General features: G+C 38.4%; 1 protein-coding gene across 1 annotated transcript in view; it reads left to right on the top strand.

Moving 5' to 3' along the window:
• The window catches only part of LOC138740643 (integrator complex subunit 6-like), a 133,354-nt gene that overhangs the window by 34,576 nt on the left and 73,363 nt on the right, over positions 1–25,415 (top strand). The window contains 1 exon segment of the mRNA XM_069893569.1: positions 8,709–8,837. Coding sequence (XP_069749670.1) covers positions 8,709–8,837 — 129 coding nt within the window.

The following is a 25,415-nucleotide window of genomic DNA, read 5'->3' as shown; positions in this document are numbered from 1 at the left end:
TGTGTAAGAACAGAATACTATAGCACAGTACATGCCATTCACCTCTGTGTTGTGCTGAAAAATACAAATCTACTCAAACTAAACCTTCTCTGCTTCACACCCATAATCCTCTATTTTTCTTGCATCCATGTGCCTGTCCAAAAGTCTTTCAAATGTCCCTATTATACCAGCCTCCACTACCAACCCTGGCAATGCATTCCAGGCACCCCCTACTCTGTGTTTTAAAGAAAAAAAAGTACCCCTACATCTCCCAAACTTTCTCCACCTTGTACGGATGTCCTCTGAGTGCAAGGCTGTCCACCCTATCTATGTCTTTAATAATATTATTGACCTCTATTAAGTTTCCTCTTATCCTCCTTCACTCCAATGAGAAAAGCCCTTGCTCGTTAATCTTGCTTATTAAGAAATGTTCTCCAATCCAGTAATATCCTGGTAAATCTCTGTACCTTCTCCATAGCTCCACGTACTTCCTGCATTGAGGTGACCAGACCAGAACTGAACGCAGTATTCCAAGTGTGGCCCAACAAGAGTTTTGTAGCATTGCAACATTACCTCAAGACTCCTGAACTCAATCCCCCAACTAATGAAGCCCAGCATGTCATAAGCCTTCTTAAATGCCCTATCAACCTTCATGGCAACCATGAGAAATCTATGGATTTGGACCCACTCTGTTAAAGAATTTTGCCATTAATCATGTTCTCTGCCTTTAAAGTTTGACCTTTGAAAATGCATCACCTCACACTTATCCAGATTGAACTCTATCTGCCACTTCTCTGTCCAATTCTGCACCCTCCTGTTGTAACCTACATCAACCTTCTACACTATCCTCTATATCGCTGACCTTCATATCATCTGCAAATTTACTGACCCATCCAACTACTTCTAGGTCATTTATAAAAATCAGAAAGAACAGGGGTCCCTGAATAGATTCCCTGAATAGAACTCCACTAGTCACTGATCTCCAGGCAGAATACATTCCATCCACTGCTACCTTCTTCCTTCTGTAGGCAAGCCAATTCTGAATCCACTCAGCCAATCCCATTCCTCAGGACTTTCTGAACGAGTCTTCCATGGGGGTCCTTGTCAAATACCTTACTGAACTTCATATACATACATCTACCACATCATTACCTCCTCAAAAAACTCCATTAGGCTTGTGAGGCAGGACTTACCCCTCACAGAACCATGCTGACTACCTCTGAGATTATACTTAAATGCTCAGATATTCTCTCCATAATAATCCTCTCTAGTAGTTTGCCCACACTGACTCAAGACTCCTTGTTCTGTTACTTCTAACATTCTTCCCAATCTCCTTTTTTAAACAAGGAATCACATTTGCAGTTCTCCAATCCTCCAGTACCTCTCCTGTGGCTAGGGTGCTCCCTGTAGTAACTTGGGGTATATCTCATCTAATCCCAGGGACTTAACAATCCTCATTTTTGTAAGAAGATCCAGCACTCCCTGTTTCTTAACCTCTACATGCTATAGAACATAAGCTTTTTCGATACTGACCTTGCATTGACTAAGGGTCTCTCTCAGTCACTAGAATCTGCACGTGTTATCTTTCTATCTTTTTTAATTTTATCAAATAATTTCTGTTTATTCTTTGTTATTTCTGTCAAGAACAAACAACCTTTGCTACTTGATTCAAAGTTGATTTTGTATCACCATTTTAAAATTATATTTACATCCTCCTTGACCTTTCACCATCCTATAGTTTTAGCAATTTGCTAATTCAATTTTTGAATGGAAATCAGTTTTTAATCAAATCTTCAATTTTACTAATTGTAGAAACCATGTGAAGTTGCTACATAGCACCTTGTTTATGATATAATTGCAGCTGTATTGTATCAGTGATCGAGATGGTGATTGTTCACTGTAATGGCTCGAATGCCCGTCAAGCAGGGTGCCTAGTCCTGGATGGTGTATTTCTGGAGTGTTGGAGCTGCACTCATCCAGGAAAGTTGCAAGTATTTCATTATGCACTCATTACTCCTGAAGATTTTGATCAATAAAGAGTGTCGATCTTGTAAGTTCTGAATGTATTTTAAAAATTCTCTGCCAGATATTCATTCAAGTCATTCTTTTTTTAATAATTTTTTTATTTTTCACACTGTGAATAGTATCAACAAAAATATATACAAATGTTCTCATTAAATATACACAGTGGCATTTTCTCCCTTTTTTCCCCCTTCCCACCCCTTCCAAAACCAATAAATATTCAATATGTACAGTACAATAAAACCATAAAACAATGTCTTCACACATGAAAAATAAACAAGAAAAATGTGTCATCTACTTTTACACACTGGATCAAGTAGTTTTGTCTTATCATTTTAGGGGGTGGAGGTCCAAGTTAAGCCCCCTCTGTTATTGTTCCATGTATGGTTCCCAAATTTGTTCAAACTTTATTTTTTAAATACTATGCTATTTATTCCAATGGAATCCATTTATTCATTTCCATGTACCATTGCTGTATTCTCAGGCTCTCTTCCATTTTCCAAGTTGACATTATACTTTTTTGCTACTGCTAAGGCTAACATAATAAATCTTTTTTGCGTTTTATCCAATTTGAGGCCTAATTCCTTACTACCTATGATAATTAGAAGAAAGTTCTCTGGATTTTTTGGTATATTATTTTTTGTGATTTTATTTAATATCTGATTTAGATGTTCCCTAAACATTTTCACTTCGTACATGCCCAAATTGCATTTACTGTTGTTCCCATTACCTCCTTACAACGAAAACATCCATCTGATAATGTTGGATCCCATTCTTTTAACTTTTGAGGCGTGATTATATAAACTGTGTAACCAATTATACTGTATCATGCGTAACCTTGTGTTTATTGTATTCTTCATAGTTCCAGAACATAACTTTTCCCGTGTTTCATTTTTTTATCTTTATGTTTAAATCCTTTACCCACTTTTGTTTAGGTTTATAGCTTATTTCATTATTTTCCTTCTCTTGCAGCTTAATGTACATGTTTGTTATAAATCTTTTAATTATTGTTGTGTCTGTAATCACATATTCAAAGCTGCTTCCTTCTGGTAATCTCAGTCTGTTTCCCAACTTATCCTTTAAATAAACTTTCAGTTGATGATATGCAAACATTGTACCATGAGTTATTCCATATTTGTACTTGAACTGTTCAAATGTTAATAAATTATTTCCCAAAAAACAATTTTCTATTCTTTTAATTCCTTTTCTCTCCCATTCGCTAAAGGAAAGGTTATCTATTGTAAAAGAGATTAGCGGATTTTGCGTCAATGGTAATTTTGGTATTTGGTAATTCATTTTTTTCTTTCTAAGTGAATCTTCTTCCATATATTGAGTAAATGATGCAGTACTGGTGAGCTTTTATATTGCACCAGCTTTTCATCCCACTTATAAAGTGTATGTTCCGGTACCTTCTCCCCTATTTTATCTAGTTCTATCTTAGTCCAGTCTGGTTTTTCCTTTGTCTGGTAAAAATCTGATAAATACCTTAATTGTGCAGCTCTATAATAATTTTGGAAGTTTGGTAACTGCAAACCACCTTGGTTGTACCTCTCTGTTAATTTATCTAACGCTTCCCTTGGTTTCCCCCTTTCCACATGAATTTCTTATTCTCTTTATTTCATTAAAGAATTTCTCTTTTAAGGGAATTGGTAACGATTGAAATAAGTATTGTATAGGCAATTTACCCACCCTATCAACGTTAGCGTTAATTCTTTCCAATGTTCTAAGTCTTCCTGCAATTTCTTTATTAGTGGCTGATTATTTAGTTTGTACAAGTGGCTTAAGTTATTATCTAACCTGATCCCTAGGTATCGGAGTGCTTGTGCTTGTGCTTGCCATTTAAATGGTGATTATTTTTAAAATTCTGTATAATCTGCGTAACTCATTTGCATCACTTCAATTTGATTTGCGTTGATCTTGTACCCCGATATTTCTCCATACTCCTTCAATTTCTTATGTAATGTTTTTATTGATATTTCTGGTTCTGTTAGGTATATTACGATGTCATCTGCAAATAAGATGATTTTATAATCCTCCTTTATTTTTATCCCTTTTATTTTCTATTCTTATCAGTTCTACCAATAGTTTTATTGCTAAGGTGAACAATGAGGGGGATAATGGACATCCCTGTCTAGTTGACCTACTTAATTTAAATTGGCTCGATACATATCCGTTTACTGTTACCTTTGCCAACGGTCCATTATACAATGCTTTAATCCAATTAATATATTTTTCTAGTAGATTGAACCTCTGTAATACTTTCAATAAATAGTTCCACCCTACTCTGTCAAAGGCTTTTTCTGTGTTTAGAGCAAAAGCCACTGTTGGCTTCTTATTTCCTTGAACTGCATGAATTAGATTAATAAATTTACAGACATTTTCCGCTGTTCGTCTTTTCTTGATAAACCCAGTTTGATCTTGTTTTACTATTTTTGGTACAAAATCAGCCAATCTGTTTGCTAATAATTTTGCTATTATCTTATAATCTGAGTTAAGTAGAGATATTGGTCTATATAATGCTGGTGTTAGTGGATCCTTCCCAGTCTTTGGTATTACTGTAATTATTGCTGTCTTACATGAATCTGGCAAGTTTTGTGTTTCTTCTGTCTGGTTCATTACTTCCAGGAGAGGAGGAATTAATAACTCTTTAAATGTTTTATAGAATTCTATTGAGAATCCATCCTCTCCTGGCGTTTTATTGTTCGGCAGCTTTTTAATATATCCTGTGCTTCCTCTCTTTCAAATGGTTTTATCAGTTCGTTTTGTCCCTCTTCTTGCAATTTGGGCAGTTCAATTTTAGCTAAAAACTCTTCTATTTTATCATCTTTCCCCCCCTTCTCAGTTTGGTATAATTGTTCATAAAATTCCTTGAAGTTCTCATTAATCTCCATTGGATTATATGTAATTTGTTTGTCCTTTATCCTTGATGCTAATACAGTTCTTTTAGCTTGTTCTGTTTTAAGATGCAAGGCTAATATTTTGTGTTTTTTCTCCCAGTTCGTAATACTTTTACTTTATTTTCATTGTTCTTCTCCACCTTGTACATTTGTAATGTTTCGTATTTTATTTTTTTGTCCTCCAATTCGCTCTTTTTCATTATATCATCCCTTTTTACTAGTTCCTTTTCTGTATTTACTATTTCCTTTTCCAGCTGTTCTGTTTCCCGATTGTAGTCCTTTTTCATCTTAGTTACATAACTTCTTATCTGTCCTCTAATGAAGGTTTTCATTGTGTCCCATAATATAAATTTGTCTTTCACTGATTCCCTATTTATTTCAAAATATGTTTTAATTTGGCGTTCAATAAACTCTCTAAATTCCTGTCTTTTAACTAGCATGGAGTTTAACCTCCATCTATATGTTCTTGGTGGGATGTTCTCCAGTTCTTTGCTAATAACAGGGGTGAATGATCAGATAATAATCTAGCTTTATATTCAGTTTTCCTAACTCTCCCTTAAATATGGGCCGACAACAAAAACATATCAATCCTTGAGTATGTTTTATGCCTACTTGAATAATGTGCCTTCTCTCTTGGATGCTGCCTCCTCCATATATCCATAAGTTTCATTTCCTGCATTGATTTAACCATAAATTTGGCTACTTTATTCTTTTTGCTTTTCTTTTGTCCAGTTTTATCCAACATTGGATCCAAATTAAGGTTAAAATCCCCTCCTATCAATATATTTTCTTGTGTATCTACAATCTTCAAAAAAAAATCCTGCATAAACTTTTGATCCTCTTCATTAGGTGCATATATATTGAGCAAATTCTGAGTATAGCTGACACTTTTTATTAATTAATATGGCTACACCTCTAGCTTTTGAATTATTTGATGCTGCCACTATGTACCCTACCCAGTCTCTCTTCAATTTGTTGTTCCACTTCAGTTAGATGCGTTTCCTGCACAAATGCTATATCTATTTTTTCTTTTTTGTAAATTTAATAACTAAAATTTAATTTGTTTATGTATTTCATGAATGTTTATAGTCATATAGTTCAACATGGCCATCTTATATCTTGTTTACACCTCATTTCCTCTTCCTCACCACCTCCATCCCTATTTTCATCTGTGTTCCCTTTTTAAACTCAATGAATGTCAACACATTTAAAGCATAAAATACTCCAATAATTCCCACACCCAATATTACCTTAACCCCAAATGCCCCCCTCTCTCTGAGTTGCCCCTTATCCTTTGCTGGGCAACCACAACTCCACTTTCCATTTGGATTGCAATCTTGTTCACAAGTGTCAACTGATTTCGCAGAGTCGGTTATTCTCAATCCCCCCCCACCCCCGAGAAAGCACTTTTTTTACACATCCCTCCCTTTTTTCCTCTTCCTTTCTTCCTTCCCATATTTTTCCTCTTTAGTTCTTTGCATATACATTGTTTTTATATCTTTATATGTACTTCATTCTTATTACATCTCTCCTACTGTTCTGAAAATGCTCTGTGAATTCTTGTGCCTCCTCTGGATCTGAGAACAGTCTGTTTTGCTCCCCAGGTATAAATATTTTAAGCACAGCTGGATGTCTTATCATGAATTTATAACCTTTTTTCCATAGGATCGATTTTGCTGTATTAAACTCCTTCCTCTTCTTTAAGAGTTCAAAACTTATGTCTGGGTAAAAAAAATATTTTTTGACCCTTGTGTTCCAATCGTTTATTGTCTTCTCTAATTTTATTCCTCGCCCGCTCCAGTATATTTTCTCTTGTCATATATCTCAAAAAATTTTACTAAGATGGATCTTGGTTTTTGATGTACCTGTGGTTTCGGAGCTAGTGCTCTGTATAACCTTTCTATTTTCATTTCTTCCTGCATTTCTGTAGTTCCCAGGACCTTCGGGATCCATCTTTTTATAAATTCCTTCATGTCTGTGCCTTCTTCACCTTACCCCCTTATTTTTATGTTGTTTCGCCTACTATAAATTTCCAACATATCAATTTTCTGAGATAACAACTCTTGTTTTCTCTTTAATTTTTTTTGACACTTTCTTCCAATTTTCCTCAAGCTGTTTACTTCCATTTCTAATGCCGTTTCTCGGTCTTCCACATTTTCTACTCTTTTCCCTATTTCTGTCATGACTAGTTCTAATCTTTGCATTTTATCTTTTTTTCTTTTAATTGCATTAAATTCTAATGACAATTCTTTTAATGCTCTCATTTGTTATTCAAAAAAAGCTTTATATATATATATATTCTGTCCATCTGTTTTACCTTCTATTTCTCTGTGAAGATCTTGGTCATCTTCTTCCTCTTCTGTGTCTGTACCTGTGTTTGTGTCATCTTCTCTTCTTTGTATCTGTATCTCTTCTGATTTTCCTGATAAGTAGCTTGTATCACTTTGCTGGGCCTCTTGCTGTTGGTTCTCCCGTTCTGGGCTGCTCATCTGTCGGGCCTCCAACTGCTGCTCCTCTTGCCGTTCACCCCGTCGACTTGCATTCTCGCCTGGTACCTCACTCTTTCTCCTGCCACCTTCCTCATCTTCCAGCTGAGAGCCCTGGTGTCGGGCGTCCCTCAGCTGGACACGTCGTGGTTGCCCGCTCCTCGGCTGAGCCCCCCTCCCGTCGGTGTTTTCTTTTACCTTTGATTGCGCACTGCTCATGCGCGACTCCTCTCGCATGCGCAGTTGAGTACTTTTGTTTGGCTCAGAATGCCATTTTTGCAGTCCACCGGTTGAGGGTGGCGGTGGGGGGGGTGGTCGTGACTCTGCAGGGCCGTCACCAACCTCTGAGAACGGATGTTCTTTTCCACCATGGCTCCCTGTTCCTTCGTGCAGGTAAGGCCTTCTTTCTTTTCCAGTGACTCTTTTTTTCCCGTTGGTTTAACTTTTTCCTTCTTGGGTGCCATCTTCTTCCTCTTCTCTGCAACTTTATCTTCTATTTTTTATATTTGTTGAACTTTGTCTTTTCTTGACTTTTTTTCTGGAGAGGGCTGGTTTTGCCCTACTAGCCACTACTCCACCACGTGACTCCTTCCCATTCAAGTCATTCTCCAGGTTTTTATGAAATAACCTTTTTGTTTGTTTGTACTGGAGATGCATAAAGCATGTACCAACAGTCCAGTGTCACATTATTTTAAGAGCTCGAGGAAAGGAATCAATTAATCCCAGTTTGCTATGTACCTCTTGCCAATATAGGCAGAGCAGTTGACCTGTCAACCAGCAACTCGTGGGAGTGCAGATTGCAATTGGCGTTTTTCTGTGCTTTCACAGGGCTTGAAGGTCCCTACTTGTTGTTTCTACAGGCAAAGAACAAGTGGATCTGCTCCCGAGTGAGGCTGTGAATCAGCAGAGCTGGGGAAGATCATCTGACTTGAAACCTGAAAATTTTTGGGGACACTGTCCCAGAGAGTGGTTTCTCATAAGATGGAGAAAATGCCCATTTTTATGTGGAGGTTGAACTTCACACAAAGAATAAGGAAGAGGCAATCTACGGTAAATTATCTATCATTGCTAAATGTAATTAATGCAGGAGGAAACAAAGGAAGATCTAGATAATTCACTCAGAACATTGCCACCCATACTTTTTCCATCATCCTTTACATATCGGTGAGCAATTACAGTTTCCATCATGTCACTTCTGTACTCTGAAGGAGTAAAAATAATATTTTAGAGTAGTCTTTGACCAAAGATTTTATAGATTTGATTATTTCTAGTTTTTCATGTATATGGTATACTTATCTTGTATTTCATTTTATTTCTGTTCAAGGTCGGTCCTACTGTGTACTCACACAGCGGATGTTAAACCAGTGCTTAGAATCCTTAGTCCAGAAAGTTCAAAGTGGAGTGGTTATTAATTTTGAAAAAACTGGACCAGACCCAGTGCCAGTTGGAGAAGGTAAGAATAATCTAACTGTTGCAGTACAGAATTAGATGATTGAGCCTATTTTTAAAAAAAAAACTGCTGGCTCCTTGCAGGGAAATCAATGATCTAATTTCTCTCTAAAACTGGTTGGACCACACTTGGAGTATTGTGTTTAGTTCTAATCACCTCATTGTAGGAAGGATGTAGATGCTTTGGAGAGGGTGCAGAGATTTACCAGGATATTCCCTGGGTTGGAGAATAAGTCATCTGAAGCAAAGTTAACTTAACAGATCTAACTTAATAGAGATATATAAGATTATGAAAGGCTTGGTTGGACAGGGTAGACAGCCAGCACTTTTTTCCTGGGGTGACATTAGCAAAATACCAGAGAACATCTGTTTAATGTGATTGGAAGAAAATTTAGGGGAGATTTCAGAGGTAATTTCTAATTTCTGGTGGGTGGCAGGAATGTATTGCCAGGGTAGGTGGTGGAGACTGGTACAATTGGGACATTCAAGAGACTTATTGGCACATGTATGTAGAAAAAAAATAGATGGTGTTGGGTGTGAACTAGGAAAAAAAATGATGTGGTCTAGGTTTAAATAGATAGTCTTATCAGGGACTGAAGGGCCTGTTGCTGTGCTGTTCTATTTCACCACTTTCTCTGTTGCCTTATGAATTATTTCACTTTGTACCTATGCAATTCCCTTTGCAATCCCTGATAGACCCTGAAGGCTATGAATTTGAGATCATAACCACTGAGTGAAAGTATGGTTTTGTTATAGAAAACCTTTAGAGTTCCTTCCAATATGAGTAAATGGGTATATATAACAATATTTAAAGGGATTAAGACAATGCAAGAGAAACACAGGAGGTCACAACATACATAAGACATTAAGGGTAACCAACCTTTTGAACCAGGACCCTTCATCTGGTAAAAGCAGAAACAGCTAAATGCCTGAATAAAATGTTGTGGGGATGGTGGGAGGGGGTGGGGGGTGGGGGTAGAATGTCGACCATGTGCGGACAGATGAGATTAATTTGAATTACAACATTATGTTTGGTACAGACATCATGGGCTGTTCCTATGCTGCTCTATGTTCTATGAGCTAATATTTTCCTGTTTTCTTACTTGCCTTATTTACACCTTCCTGTTCAGAGATATTGAGATGTCTCTGTTCATAATTTTCAAATGCTGACACGCAGATAATTAAGAAGGTTAACATTGTCAAGCATGTTACATGTGGAATTCAGTACAAAATGTAGGTTTCGGATATGTAGGAAATTGGTGAGATCATGTTGAGAGCATTATGTAGCATATGAGTTTATCTTTTTAAAGAAGAATATTAATGTATAGAGGGTAATTCAGTGACTGGAACCTAGATTGGGGATATTTTTAAAGAAGAGTGTTACAACCACTCTCAAGGATTATGGATACAAAGAACAGGAGAGGTTCAGAACGATATGGTCCTAACAAGAGCAAATGGGACCAGCTTGCAAAGACTACTTGGTTGGCATGACCAATTAGGCTGAAGGGCCTGTTTCCATACTGTAAAACTGACTGATTCCATCTAAATCTCGGGACATTTTTTGTTAACTTTAGGATGATTTTTGAAATGCATGTTATTTCAAAGGATAACATTTTGTTTACTGTGCATGGGAACTTTGACACACAGTTGGGTTCGGTCAAACGTTGGCCAGGTGTCCTGGCTCTGAATAACTTAAGATTTTGTGAATTATGCACAAAAGCTAGAGCAGACCTGATCACAAGGAACTTGTAATTTATTTGTTTCATAACGCATGGTCAGACCCATTTGTCTCTGTTCACACAGTTAGACAGAATTTCCAAACTATATTCTCTTCCAGTGTCTCATGGTTTTGCCCATCCTCCCCAACAATGTCCATGCAAATACATTTTTCTAGTCTTTTTGAAGTCCACGTGTATTTTCTTCCCAAGAATCTGAAGCTCTCCATCCATATTTCAGTGTCTCTATCATTACCTCCTTCCAGATTATATCCCTCTTGCATTCAAGACCATTGTTTCATTGGCCTTCCTAGCTACTTACTGCACTTCTAAGGAGATGCATTTCATGTACAGCAGCTGGATATCTCTACTTGGATTCATTTGAAATCTTTTCCGATTTCACAAATGGTCTGACTCTAGAATCCTTAGTGACCAAACTTCAGTAGTAATGTGCAGTTTGCAATATTCTGCAACCTGAATAATATTATGGACAAACAAATGTCAAATGCCCTCCTGCCGTCCATTTGCAAAGTTATTTTCATGGTAGGCTGATCCAGAAGATTAAAACGCAGGGATCCATGATTAGTAGACTGGATTCAAAATTAGCTTGGCAGGAGAAGATAGTGTCATGGAGGATGTGTGTTTCATTGACTGGAGGTCTATGACCAATGATGTTCTGCAGGGATCAGTGCTGGGACATCTTTGACATTGGCAAATGAGTTGAGCTGATTAGTAGGTTTGCAGATGGCACAAAAATTGGTGGAGATGTGAATAATGAAGTAATTTGTACAGGATATCAATCAGTTGGAACTATGGGTAGAGCAATAACAGGTGGTTTAATCCAAACTAGTGTGTGATGTTGCACTTTGGAAATTCAAATGTCAGGGGAAAATACACAGTTCATGGTAGGCCCCAAGGAGCATTGGAACAGGAGGATCTTTGGGCTAAAATTGCAACACAAGTAGATGGGGTGGTAATACAGTACACAAAAAGGCTGGAGAAACTCAGCAGATGATGCAGAATCCATGAAAACCAATAGACAGTGTACGTTTCAGGCTTGAGGCTGAGCCTCTCTTCATGCAGGCTGAAAATCAGGTAGACAAGGTAGGAGAACGAGGAGAAGGGGGATGAGCATGGCTAGAAATGATCAGGTGATGGGGGAAGGGCAGAGGGCTGAGAAAGATGCTTTCTGATAGGAGTAAGAAAGTGAAGGGGCTGGGAAATGAGAAGAATGGGGTTGGGATTACGGAAAGCAAGAGAACAGGGGAGGGGGTAACCAGAAATCAGGAGATCGATGTTGATGCTGTCTGGTTGAGGAGACTGTTGAGACGGAAGACAAGGTTTCAACCTGGCAATACACGAGGCCATGGACAAATATGTCAGTGAGGCATTGGGGTGTGGAATTGGTCGGGGAGATCTTTGTTCTTGCAGCACACAGAGCAAAAGTGCTCAATGAAGCAATTTCCCTGGATGGAGACTTTTGTAAGTAATAAAGGTGATCAACAGTATGCTTGTCTTCAATGGTAGGGGCATTGTGTTGAAAGAAAGCAAGTGGTGTTGCAGGTATATATAACATTCAGGCCACATATGAAGTATACTGGGAGGTCTGCTGCATTGTAGGAAGGGTATAGAGACTTTGGAAAGGGTGGCGAAGAGGTTCAACAGGATGTTGATCAGAGAGTATTGGCTCGAAGTTGAGGTCAGACAAACTTGGATTGTTTTCTGCAGAGCATTGAGATTTGGGAAATCTGATAGAAGTTTATAAAATTAACAGGGTTGGTAAACCTGGATAGTCATGGCCTTTTTTTTTAATCTGGGTGGAAATATCAAATACTGGACTGGAAATACATTTAATGCGAATCGGAAAATTTAAAGGTGATGAGGAAGGAAGACCTTTTTTACACACTGGAAGTGTTAAGTGACTGGAACATGTTGCTAGGGTTGTTGGTAGAAGCAGTTTGAGGCATTTTGACAGGCATGTGAATATGCAGGGAATGGAGGTGTACAGACCATGTGCAGGCTGATGGAATTAATATTATTTACTGTCATGTTTGGCACAGATAAATGGGATGAATGGCCAGTTCCTGTACTGTTCTGTATAGAGTGTGGTCGTGTAAAGTGAGATCACAATTAGCAAATGTTGAGCTCAATTTAGATATATTTCTGCTGAAAACTACCTTTTGTTTATTATAATGATTAGTCTGCTACCCTTTTTAATTTACTTTAAAAAATGAACCTGCTTTACCAACTTAATTTGAGTTTTTAATTTAATTGCTTTGATTCTTTCATGGTTTAGTTTGGCACAGGAGTGAGTGGTTCAGCAAGTTCGCCTTTGTTATCTTGGGGATGTAAGCACATCTATCTCAGACCAACAGAATATCAGTGAAGTGTAACCTGTTTAGAAGTAGTGTCATTCGAAAGACTTCGCACTTCCGTTTGTCAGGCTCTGATAAATCCACAGGGGTCTGACAATATTCCCTTGGCCCTTGAGGGATACTTTAGCAGAAATTGCAGGGGATCCTGGCATCTTTTGCTACAGTTGAGGTGTTGGAGGAATTTTAATATTCTGTTATTTAAGTAAGGATCTAAAACTAATCCAGGAAATTTTTGGCTGATTAGCTTGACATTAATGGTGGATGTATTAGTTGAAGGTATTCTAATGAGCTGAATATGCAAGTACAGTATTTGATCAAGACATGAGTGGAATTAGGCCATTGGCCCATCAAGTTTGCCCCTCCCCCATACATCATGGCTGATTTTTACAATCTCTTTGAACTCCATTCTCCCATCATCTCTGTGGGACTTTTGATTCCATTCCTAATCTAGAACCTCTATCTTAAATACAGGCTTGTCCACTTAACATTCGGGTATACATCTGCTGTCCCATAATTATTCAGTTACCGTGAGTGTGTGCAGCAATTGAGAAAAACAGATTGCTAGCAATAGGAAATAGTACACTGCATACCCAAACTGATCTGACTGTCCAGCTCTCTCCTCACAGCCCCATGTTGATCCCCACACTGATCCCACTGCCTCACTCTCTCCACACAGCCCTGTCAGAGTCCACACTGATCCTTACAATCAAAATGTTTACTGGTACACTACAGAATCCCATAGAGCTTTTCTAAGTATATAATATGATGTTCGCACAATGTCCACATCGCATGACGCCCAATTTCACCATGTATAGTGGACGCTAAGCGGCGCATAACTTACTGATGGCCTCCACAGCATGAATTCTATAGATTCACCACCTTCTGGGTAAAGGAATTCCTCCTCATCTCTGTTCGAAAAGCATATTTTTGTATTCTGAGGCTTTATCCTCTGGTCCCACACACCCCTACCATGGGAAACAGCTTCACTATGTCCTCTATATCCACTCTTTTCCATAATAAATAGGTTTTTGATGAGATATCCTCTTCCCCGCCCCCCCCCGACCATCCTTCTAAATTCCAGTGAGTACACTCCCAGAACCATCAAATATATTCACACAGTTATCCTGATGACACCTCTTCACATCCTGTAAGGATTCCATTTCCTTCTCTCATTTCATTTTCTCTCAGGATGCGTTCTTCTATTCCAGGACATGCAAGATGTTGTCTTCCTTCAAAAAACAAAACAGGTCGTCCTCTCTCCTGCCATCGACTCAGCCCTTAACAAAAGTCAGGAGGCAGGTAGCTGGGTGACTGTTAGGAGAAGGAAAGGAAATAGGTAGTTAGCGCAGAGCACCCCTGTGGCCGTTCCTCTCAACAATAAATATACCATTTTGGATTCTGTTGGGGGGGGGTGGAATCTTCCAGGGGAAAATCGTAGTGGTCAGGTCTCTGGCACAGAGTCTGTCCCTTCATCTCAGAAGGCAGAAGGGTAGGGAGGGGAGGGAGAAGAGGAGAGCTATAGTGATTGGGAGTCCATAGTTAGGCCAACTGATGGAAAGTTCTGTGATCAAGATTGAGACTCCTGGATGGAATGTTGCCTCCCAAGTTCCAAGGTCAGGGACATCTCTGATTGACCACAGTATTCCCAAGCGAAGAGGGGTGAGCATCCAGATGTTGTTCATGTTGGTACCAATGACGTAGATAGGAATGGGGGTGAGGTCCTGAAGAGGGAATACAAGGAGTTAGGAAGAAAGCTGAAATGCAGGACCTCAAGGTTAGGATTGCTGCCTATGCTACACACCAGTGATGGCAAGAATAGGAAGTTGTAGCAGATTAATGCATGGTTGAAAAGCTGATGCAGGGTGTTGGGGTTCAGATTTGTGGATCATTGTGATCACTTCTGGGGAAGGTCTGACCTGTACAAGAAGGAAGGGCTGCATCTGAACTGGAGAGAGACCAATAACCAGGTGAGAAGGTTTACTAGAGGGTTTTAACTAGCTCGACAGGGGGATGGGAACCAGAATGTGAGTGCAGAGAATAGGGCAGAAGGTGGGAAGGATTATGCAATGTGTTTTGGGATTGTGAGGAAAGTCAGGCAGGGAAGGAGGTATAAATGTAGTCAGAGGGTTTGAAATGTATCTATTTCAATGCAAGGCATATTAGGAATGAAGGAAATGAACTTAAGAGCATGGATCAGTTCATAGAATTGCGATATTGTGGCCATTATAGAGACTTGACTGCCAGAACAGCAGTATTGGCTGATGGAGATACTGGGGTTTAGGTGTTTTAAAAGAAGTAGGAGGGGATGTAAGGGCAGAAGGGAGTGTAGCATGACTGGTCAGGGATAGTATAATGGCTGTAGAAAGGGAGGACACTAGAGGGAGTGTTGTCTGAGTCAGTGTGGGTGGAAGTCTTAAATAGAAAAGGAGCAATCACTGTACAGAAATCTATAGGCTTCTAAATACCCTTAGGACAAGGAGTCACGTGATGGAGTAGTGGCCGGACGGTGAACTCCAGCCCTCTCCAGAAAAGTCGGAAAAAACAAAGGAAAACACAAAGGCACAGAAATAAAAGTTAAAGAAAAGTGAGTATAAAGGTGGAAAGAAGATGGCGACAAAAAAAGAAAAATCGAAAGCAACGGTAAGAGAGGAAGAGAAGACAAAGGAGGAAAAAGGTGAAGGCCTTACCTGTCCGAAGAGGCCCGCTGCGGAGAGAGAAACCTGCTCCCTCAGGTCGGTAAATAATGGACTACAAAAATGGCTCGCTGAGCCGAGTAAAAGTGCGCAACCGCGCATGAAAAAAAACACACCGACGGGAGGGGTGACCAGCTGGGGAGTCGATCTCCACAGCCGGCAACAACAGCTGCAGAGCACCTGCAGCAAGAGGAGAACACAGAAGACAATGGAAACAAGAAAGAAGAGAAGAGAAGGGCAACAAAGAAGCAGCAGGTGGCCAACCCAGAGGAAGAAGAAGAGGAAGAGTACAGTGAGATAGAAGAAGAAGGGAAAGGCAAGATAAAGGATTTACTTTCTCTTATTAAAGAATACATGGAGTCATTTAAAGAATGGCAAGCGCAGGAATTTGATGATTTAAGAAGAAGAATAAACAATACAGAAGAGAAAATGAATAAAATAGATATGACTTTATCATAAATGGGAAAAAGAATGGACAAGGTGCAGGAACGAGAAGCAGCAGTAGAAATGGAGGTGGAGGACTTAAAAAAGAAATTAGAGGAATCTAATAAAAAAGTTAAAGAGACACAAGAACTGTTAGCTCAGAAAATAGATATAATGGAAAATTATAACAGAAGAAATAACATAAAAGATAGTGGGCCTTAAGGAAGATGAAGAAGGCAAGAATATGAGAGAGTTTATAAAAGACTGGATCCCTAGGATCCTAGGATGTCCAGAACTACAGCAAGAAATGGAAATAGAAAGGGCACATAGAGCATTGACCTTTAAACCACAACCACAACAAAAACCAAGATCTATTTTAGTAAAATTCCTAAGATATACTACAAGAGAAAAGGTACTGGAGAAGACAATGGAAAAAGTAAGAGAGGGCAACAAACCACTGGAGTACAAAGGACAAAAAATCTTCATTTATCCAGATATAGGTTTTGAACTCCTAAAGAAGAGAAAGGAGTTCAATACAGCAAAGGCGATTTTATGGAAGAAAGGGTATAAATTTATACCAAAGCATCCAGCTGTATTGAAAATATTTATTCCAGGACAACAAAACAGACTATTCTCGGATCCAGAAGAAGCACGAAAATTTGCAGAACAATTACAAAATAGACTGAGGGATGAAGACGTGTAATAAGAGTAAAAATGACCACGATTTATATGTATGCGGGTAAAGAAGTATAAGTGTGTATATGTATAATGTGCATATGTGAATGTATCTGTATTTAGAGGAAAATATAGATAGTATAGACAAGAATTAATAAGGGAAGGAAATGGAATAGAGGGAATAAGGAGGGAACTAAAAGAGTGACCTTTGTTACATATAAAAAGTGAAATCTTTTCTGGGGGGGCTGGGTGGGGGGGAGTTGCGGTCACTGCAAAATCAGCTGACGCTTGCGAGTGAATTCGCAAACCCAAATGGAGAGGGGAGATGTTGTTGTCCGACAAGGGATAAAGGACAACAGAGGAGGGGAAGGGGAGATTGGGGCTAGAGAAGTTTTAAATAGGAGAATAAGGAAAATGTTTGATGTTTTAGGAATGTTGTCTTATAAAGGGTTTAAAATAAGAAAACAGAAATGGAAAAGGAGGAAAGGTAATGATGGAAAAACGGAAAGGGAAGATAAACAAAGTATAAAATGGCTACGTTAAACTATATGACTTTGAATATTAATGGAATACATAACCAAATTAAAAGGAAGAAACTGCTAAATTTACTGAAAAAAGAAAAAATTGATATAGCATTTGTGCAAGAAACACACTTAACTGAATTGGAGCACAAGAAATTAAAGAGAGATTGGGTAGGACATGTAACAGCAGCATCGTATAATTCAAAAGCAAGAGGAGTGGCTATATTAATTAGTAAAAATGTGCCATTTAAAATAGAAGAGGAAATAATAGATCCAGCAGGGAGATATGTAATGATAAAATGTCAGATATATTCGGAATTTTGGAATCTACTCAATGTATATTCACCTAACGAAGAAGATCAAAAGTTTATGCAAGATATCTTTTTGAAGGTAGCAAATACGCAAGGGAACATATTAATAGGAGGGGATTTCAACCTGAATTTGGATTTAAATATGAATAAAACTGGGAAAAAAATTAACAGAAAGAACAAAGTAACCAAATTTATAATTAAATCAATGGAAGAAATGCAACTTTTGGATATATGGAGGAAACAACACCCAAAAGAAAAGGAATATTCATATTACTCGGCTAGACATAAAACATACTCAAGAATAGACCTATTTTTGTTATCAGCTAGTATGCAAGATAGAGTAAGAAAAACAGAATATAAAGCTAGAATACTATCGGACCATTCACCCTTAATATTGACAGTAAAGCTAGAGGACATCCCTCCAAGAATATATAGATGGAGATTAAACCCCATGTTACTTAAAAGGCAGGATTTTAGAGAATTTATTGAAAAACAAATAAAAATGTATTTTGAAATAAATATGGAATCAGTGGAAGATAAGTTTATACTATGGGATGCAATGAAAGCATTCATTAGAGGGCAAATAATAAGTTATGTAACCAAGATGAAGAAGGACTATAATCAGGAAACAGAGCAGTTGGAAAGGGAAATAGTAAATATAGAAAAAGAATTAGCAATGAAGGAAGATACAACTAAAAGAAGAGAATTGGCGGATAAAAAAATAAAATATGAAACACTACAAACATATAAGGTAGAGAAGAATATAATGAAGACAAAACAGAAATATTATGAACTGGGTGAAAAAACGCACAAAATCCTAACATGGCAGCTTAAGACAGAACAAGCTAAGAAAATGGTATTGGCATCAAGGAAAAAAGACAAACAAATTACATATAATCCAAAAGAAATTAAGGAAAACTTTAGAGAATTCTATGAACAATTATACTGAACTGAAAACGAAGGGAAAGAAGGGAAAATAGATGAATTTCTGACTAAAATTGAACTACCAAAACTACAAATAGAGGAACAAAATAAATTAACAGAACCATTTGGAATAGTAGAAATACAAGAGATAATAAAAAAATTACCAAATAATAAGACACCAGGAGAGGATGGATTCCCAATAGAATTCTACAAAACATTTAAAGACTTATTAATTCCGCCCCTCCTGGATGTAATCAACCAGATTGATGAAACACAAAGCTTACCAGATTCATGTAAAACAGCAATAATTACAGTAATACTAAAACAAGGGAAAGATCCACTCTCACCAGCGTCATATAGACCAATATCTTTACTAAACACAGATTATAAGATAATAGCTAAACTATTAGCAAACAGATTAGCAGAGCATGTACCGAAAATGGTAAATTTAGACCAAACTGGATTTATCAAAAAAAGACGCACAACAGACAATATTATTAAATTTATTAACTTAATTCATGCAGTAGAAGGAAATAAAGCACCTGCAGTAGCAGTTGCTTTAGACGCAGAGAAGGCCTTTGACAGAGTAGAATGGAATTATTTGTTCAAAGTATTGCAAAAATTCAGTTTACCGGAGAAGTATATTAATTGGATTAAAGCATTATATAAGGGACTGTTAGCGAAAGTGACAGTAAATGGACATGTATCAAAGCAATTTAACTTAAGCAGGTCAACGCGGCAGGGATGCCCACTATCACCTTTATTGTTTGCGTTAGCTATAGAACCACTAGCAGAATTGATAAGAATAGATAATAATATAAAAGGAATAAAAATAAAAGACAAGGAATATAAAATCAGTCTATTTGTGGATGATGTTATAGTGTACTTAACAGAACCAGAACTATCAATAAAAGAATTATATAAGAAATTGAAGGAATATGGAGAAGTGTCGGGTTACAAGATAAACGTAAATAAAAGTGAAGCAATGCCTATGAATAATGCGGACTTCTCAAAATTTAAGAAGGAATCTCCATTTAGATGGCAAATGCAGGCAATAAGATACCTAGGTATACAAATAAACAAAAATCTCGGCCAACTATATAAACTCAATTATTATCCACTAATGAAAAAATTACAGGACGATTTAGAGCATTGGAAAGATCTACCACTAACACTAATAGGAAGGATAAACTGTATTAAAATGAACATTTTTCCAAGGATATTATACTTATTTCAGGCATTGCCAATAAAACTGACAGAAAAATTCTTTAAAGAGTTAAAGAAAATAATAAGGAAATTTTTATGGAAAGGGGGGAAACCGAGGATAGCACTAGATAAATTAACAGAATGGTATAAACAAGGAGGCTTACAATTGCCAAACTTTAAAAATTATTATAGAGCCGCACAATTAAGATACCTATCAGATTTTTATCAAACAAGGGAAAAACCAGACTGGACGAGATTAGAATTAGATAAAATAGGGGAAAAGATACCTGAAGACATATAAATGGGATGAAAAATTGGTACAACATAGAACTTCTCCAGTATTACATCATCTCCTCAATATTTGGAAGAAGATTCATGTAGAAAGAAATAAAACAAATTATCAATTACCAAAACTAATATTGACGCAAAATAAGTTACTCCCTTTTACAATAGATAGCCTTTCCTTTAGAGAATGGGAAAAAAAAGGGATTAAAAGAATAGAAAATTGTTTTTCAGGAAGTAGATTCTTATCCTTTGAACAAATGAGAGATAAGTACAATATAACTGGAGATACAGCGCTGGCATATTACCAATTGAGATCCTACTTGAAGGATAAATTAGGAAGCAGTTTGAGTTTGCCAGAGGGAAGTAACCTTGAATATGTGATTACAGATACAATGTTAATCAAAAGATTTATAACAAATATGTATATTAAACTGAAAGAAAAGGAAAATGAGGAAACAAATGGTAAAACTAAACAAAAATGGGAACAAGATTTAAATATAAAGATAAAAAAGGAAACATGGGAGAAATTATGTTCTGGAACGATGAGAAATACAATAAATACGAGGCTACGTATGATACAATATAACTGGTTACACAGACTATACATTACACCTCAAAAGTTAAATAAATGGGACCCAACAGTATCTGATAGATGTTTTCGATGTAAAAAAGAAATGGGAACAACAATTCATGCATGCTGGACATGTGAGAAAGTAGAAAAATTTTGGGAAGATCTCAATCAGATATTAAATAAAATAACAGAAAACAATATACCAAAGAATCCAGAGATCTTTCTCCTAAGTAACATAAAGAACAAAGAATTTGGAATTGATTTGGAGGATGCACAAAAAAGATTTGTTAAGATAGCTCTAGCTGTAGCAAAAAATGTATTATGTCAACCTGGAAATTGGAAGATAATCTGAAAATACAACAATGGTATATAGAAATGAATAAATGTATTCCATTAGAAAAAATTACATATAGTTTAAGAAATAATATCGAAATATTCGAACAAATATGGGAGCCTTCCATTAAATACAATAGCGAAAACCTACCGGGGACAATCATTACCTAAGTTGATGGAAGGAGAAGGAAAGAAAAGAATGGACTCAGTAGAATTTCTGGTGTATTTTTGTTGAATGACAACATTGTCTGACTGGTTTAATGTAACCTAGATTGTATACCTTAAATGGATGGGGGGGGGGGGTGGGGGTGGGGGGGAGAAAATGTCACTGTATATGTGTGAAAAGGAAAAAGTGTGTATCATGGCTAATGTGATTTATGGTGTGAAAAATAAAAAAATTTAAAAAAAAATTACCCTTAGGACACTGAGGAACAGATAAGAAGGCAGAATTTGGAATGGTGCAGAAATTGCAGGGTTGTTCAAGACTTCAACTTCCTTAATATTAATTGAAACCTGACTGCGAGGGATAGATGGGGCAGAATTTGTCAGGTGTGTCCAAGAAGGATTTTTGTCACAGCCTGTGGGCCAGCTGACTTGAGGAGAGGCCCATTTTGGTCATGGTAACTGCAACTCCCTGAGCTTTTGCATAGTTATGGATAAGGATAAAAGCAGACAGAATGGGAAAGTTTTTAATTGGGGAAGGGATAATTACGATGGGATGGGGCAGGAACTAGGAAAAGTAAATTGGTAACAGACATTCTTGGGGAAAGCACATATATAATGTGGAGGATGTTTAGGGATCACTTGGACGGGATTCATGACAGGTTTGTCCCACTAGGCTTCTTCAGGTGCATTCTCTGCCAAGAATGTGCCTGCAGAAGTGGATTCAGACCTGTGGAATGGTCATTCAGGTGGCAGTGCTGAAAAGGCACAGCTTCACGGGAGGCGCCTCAGAGTGCACTCCGGCTCCTGTCTCTTCAGGCTGTCAGGGTTGGGATGGCTGGCTGTCAGAGCTGGGACAGCCAGCACGGGGATGTCCCGCACCGGCCGTCTCACAGTGTAGGGACTGATACAGGGCTGTGGGGAAAGATCGGGGAAATGGGATCATTATGAGGACAGCCCGCTCCGGCTGCCCCAGCGCTGACAGCCCATGCTGGCTGCTCCTGCCCTTGCGTCCCGCGCCGGGGGGCTGTCAGGTGCTCACCAGCTGATTGTCATCCCCTTTGCAGCCGGTTTCAGGCGGCTGCATTCAAGTGTCGGGGGAGAGGCCTCAGTGTTCCGGCGATTTTCCCTCTCGGAGTAGGGTTACAAAGTTGGCCTCGCATGTGCTTTCAAGTGGCCTTCCGACAGCCGCATATGAGCATAATATGCGGCTTTACGTTGGGGGGGATTTTGGCCACCTGAAAGTGCTTAGAGACGGGAAAGAGGGTAGGAAAAAGAAACTGGTTGATAAAACAGGTGAGACAACTAGTTAACGAGAAGAAAACATACATTGTCTTCTAAGGCAGGTTAGCAGAGGTGGGACATTTTGGAGTGAAGAAGTATGACTGGTGACTTGACAGAGATCTACAAGATTCTGAGTGGCACAGATAAGGGGCCTCTTTTCCCAGGATGGAGTAACAAACATTAGAGGACATCTGTACAAAATGAAAGGAGGAAAGTTTAAGGGAGACATCAGGGAAAAGTTTTTTTTACAGGTGTTATGGGTGCCTTGCCAGGGCTGGTGGTGGAGATTGAAACGTTATGGACATTTAAGAGATTCTTGGATAGGCATGTGGATGATAGAAAATAGATGGTTACAAGGTAGGAAGGATTTGTATTTTTAGGTAGTAATATATGTTGGCTCAACATTGAGGGCCAAAAGGCTTGTAATGTGCTGTAATATTCTATGTTCCATGTTCTACCCACTTCTCTTCCTTGCACATCCGCCATTGCCCCTTCTGCCCTGAGACACAACGAGATAGGATTCTCCTTGTCCTTATCTCGCACTCCACCGACCTCTGCATCCAACATAATATCATCTACAATTTCTGCCATGTACAGCATCCTGTTTTTCATTTGGGCTGCTCCCTTTCGGACTCCCTTGTCCACAGATCCTTTCTCATGATTGACCCCCCTCAGTACTTAACCTCGTGTGACTGCAAGAAATACTACACATGTGCACACACCTCCTCCCTCAGCACGATTTGGGTCCCCATGCAGTTCTTGCAAGTGAAGCAACACTTGTGAATCTTCAGGGATCATTTACTGCATCAGTTCTCCTGTTGTGGCCTCCTCTCCATCGGTGAAACTGGAGGCAGACTGGGAAATTGTTTCATTGAACACTTTAGCTCTGTCTGCTGCAATAGCAAGGATCCTTCAGTGGTCAACCATTTCATTTCCACGTACCGTTGCTAACAGACATGTCCATGCATGACCATATGTACTGCTAAATATAGGCAACCTCCAAGTTGGAGGAACAACACCTGTAATCTGTTTGGACACTCTCCAAACAGACAGCATTAACATCGACCTCTAGTTTTCACTTATCCCCCCCACCGTGATTCTCTTTCCTTTTCCCCCCCAGCTCCCAAATTGCTTTCCTCTCCTATCAATGCCTTTTCAGTTTTTTTCTTCCACTCTCCTGTCTGTATCCATCTTTTAGCCTGTGCTCCTGCCCCTTCCTCCTTTCTCTCCCCACCCCTCCTCTCACATTTTTACTAGGGTGCCTACCTGTTTTTGCTTATACCTGACAAAGGGCCCAGGTTTAAAACATTAATGTCGTGTGACCTGATTTTCACCAGCATGATTTTTGTATTGCATTTGACCCCAGCATCTACAGACTTCTGAGTTTAACTTCAGACATTTGCAATTTTCCAATCCTCTCGGATCACTCTGGGTCCAGTGATTCTTTAAAGATGGCTACAAAAGCCTCAGCAATGTCAGGTTCAAGTTTATTGTCATCTGCCTGTCATATCCAACCAGACCAAACAGTGTTTCTCCTGATCATTGTGCACACACATACACACACAGTATACAGCACACAGTAATCACACACATACATAAAGATATAATATAAAATCAATATATACAAATATTTTGGAATAATTCATTCATTTCATTTATAAGAGACCCAAGGTTGCACAATACCATTCATGCTCTCACCCTCTGCACGAAGATCTATTCTAGCCTGATTTTGATGCTCCTGTACCATATTTTGGTCGGTCAAAGATACTGTTATCTCCTTGGCTATCTCTTGAACTCTGGGGTGAGTCATCCAGTCCAGGTGATATATCCACCTTCAGACCATTTAACTTCCCTAGTTCCTTCTCTTTAGTATTAACGACTACACCTATTTCTGCCCCTTGACACCTTCGAACTTCTGGCATATTGAAAACTTGTGTAAAATACTCATCACATTTCTCTGGCCTTTCCTTGTCCTCCATTACGGTCATTCCAGCGTTGTTTTCCAGTGGACCAATGTTCACCTTTGTCTCCCTTTTACGCTTCATATATCAAGAAACTTTTCATGTCCTCTTATGTTACTGGCTAGTTTACCTTTGTATATCATATTTTTTCCCCTTATTGTTTTTTCATTTGACTTTTGATGGCTATTAAAAGCGTCCCAATCCTCTAGCTTACCACTTATTTTTGCCATATTGTACGCCCTCCTGTTTTATGCTGTCTTTGACTTCCTTGTCAGCCATATTTGCCTCATCCTCCTTGTAAAATACTTTTTCATGCTTGGGATGAATTTCTTGTGTCTTCTGAGTTAAGCTCAGAAATTCCAACCACTGCTGCTCTACCATCATCCCTCCGACTGATTGCTTCCAAACAACTTTGACCACATCCTTTCTCATACGTCTGTAATTCTTCTTATTCCACTGGTGTACTGATGCATCTAATTTTTGTTTCTGCATCGCACACTATTGGGAGGATTCTATCAACTGCCTCATAGGAGTTATTTACCAAAAATTGCTATATCAAATCCAACCCAGAATTTACTCGGCCATAGTTGCTCTACATTCTGTTTCTTGATTTTTCTGAATCAGCCTGCATATTGGAATCCTCAGTGAATATTGTAACATTTCCCTTTTTACATGCTTTTTCTATCTCCCTTTGTAATTTGTCACCCATTGGCTACTGTTTGGAGATCTGTATCTAACTTCCATCAGGGTCTTTTTAGCTTTGCAGTGTCTTAACTCTACCCACAGGGATTTAACACATTCCAATCCTGGATTTTATTCCAGTTTTTACCAAGAGAGCTACCCTGTGCCATACCCCACAACCCCCACCCACCTCTGACCTACCTGCCTGTCTTTAGATATACTATGTATCCTAGAATGTTCAGCTCTTAGCTGTGATTTTCTTTCACCATAACTCAGTGATGCCCACAACATCGTATCTTCCAATTGCACTTCAGGATCACCTATCTCTTGCAGATGACATCATAGTATACTTAACAGAACCAGAATTATCAATAAAAGAATTACATAAGAAATTGAAGGAATATGGAGAAATATCGGGATACAAGATCAACACAAATAAAAGTGAAGCGATGCCAATGAATA

This window comes from Narcine bancroftii, chromosome 8 (genome assembly GCF_036971445.1).
Source record: "Narcine bancroftii isolate sNarBan1 chromosome 8, sNarBan1.hap1, whole genome shotgun sequence".
Taxonomy (NCBI): Eukaryota; Metazoa; Chordata; class Chondrichthyes; order Torpediniformes; family Narcinidae; genus Narcine; species Narcine bancroftii.
Note: the sequence above shows the minus strand (reverse complement) of the source record. Positions and strands in the feature narration are given on the sequence as shown.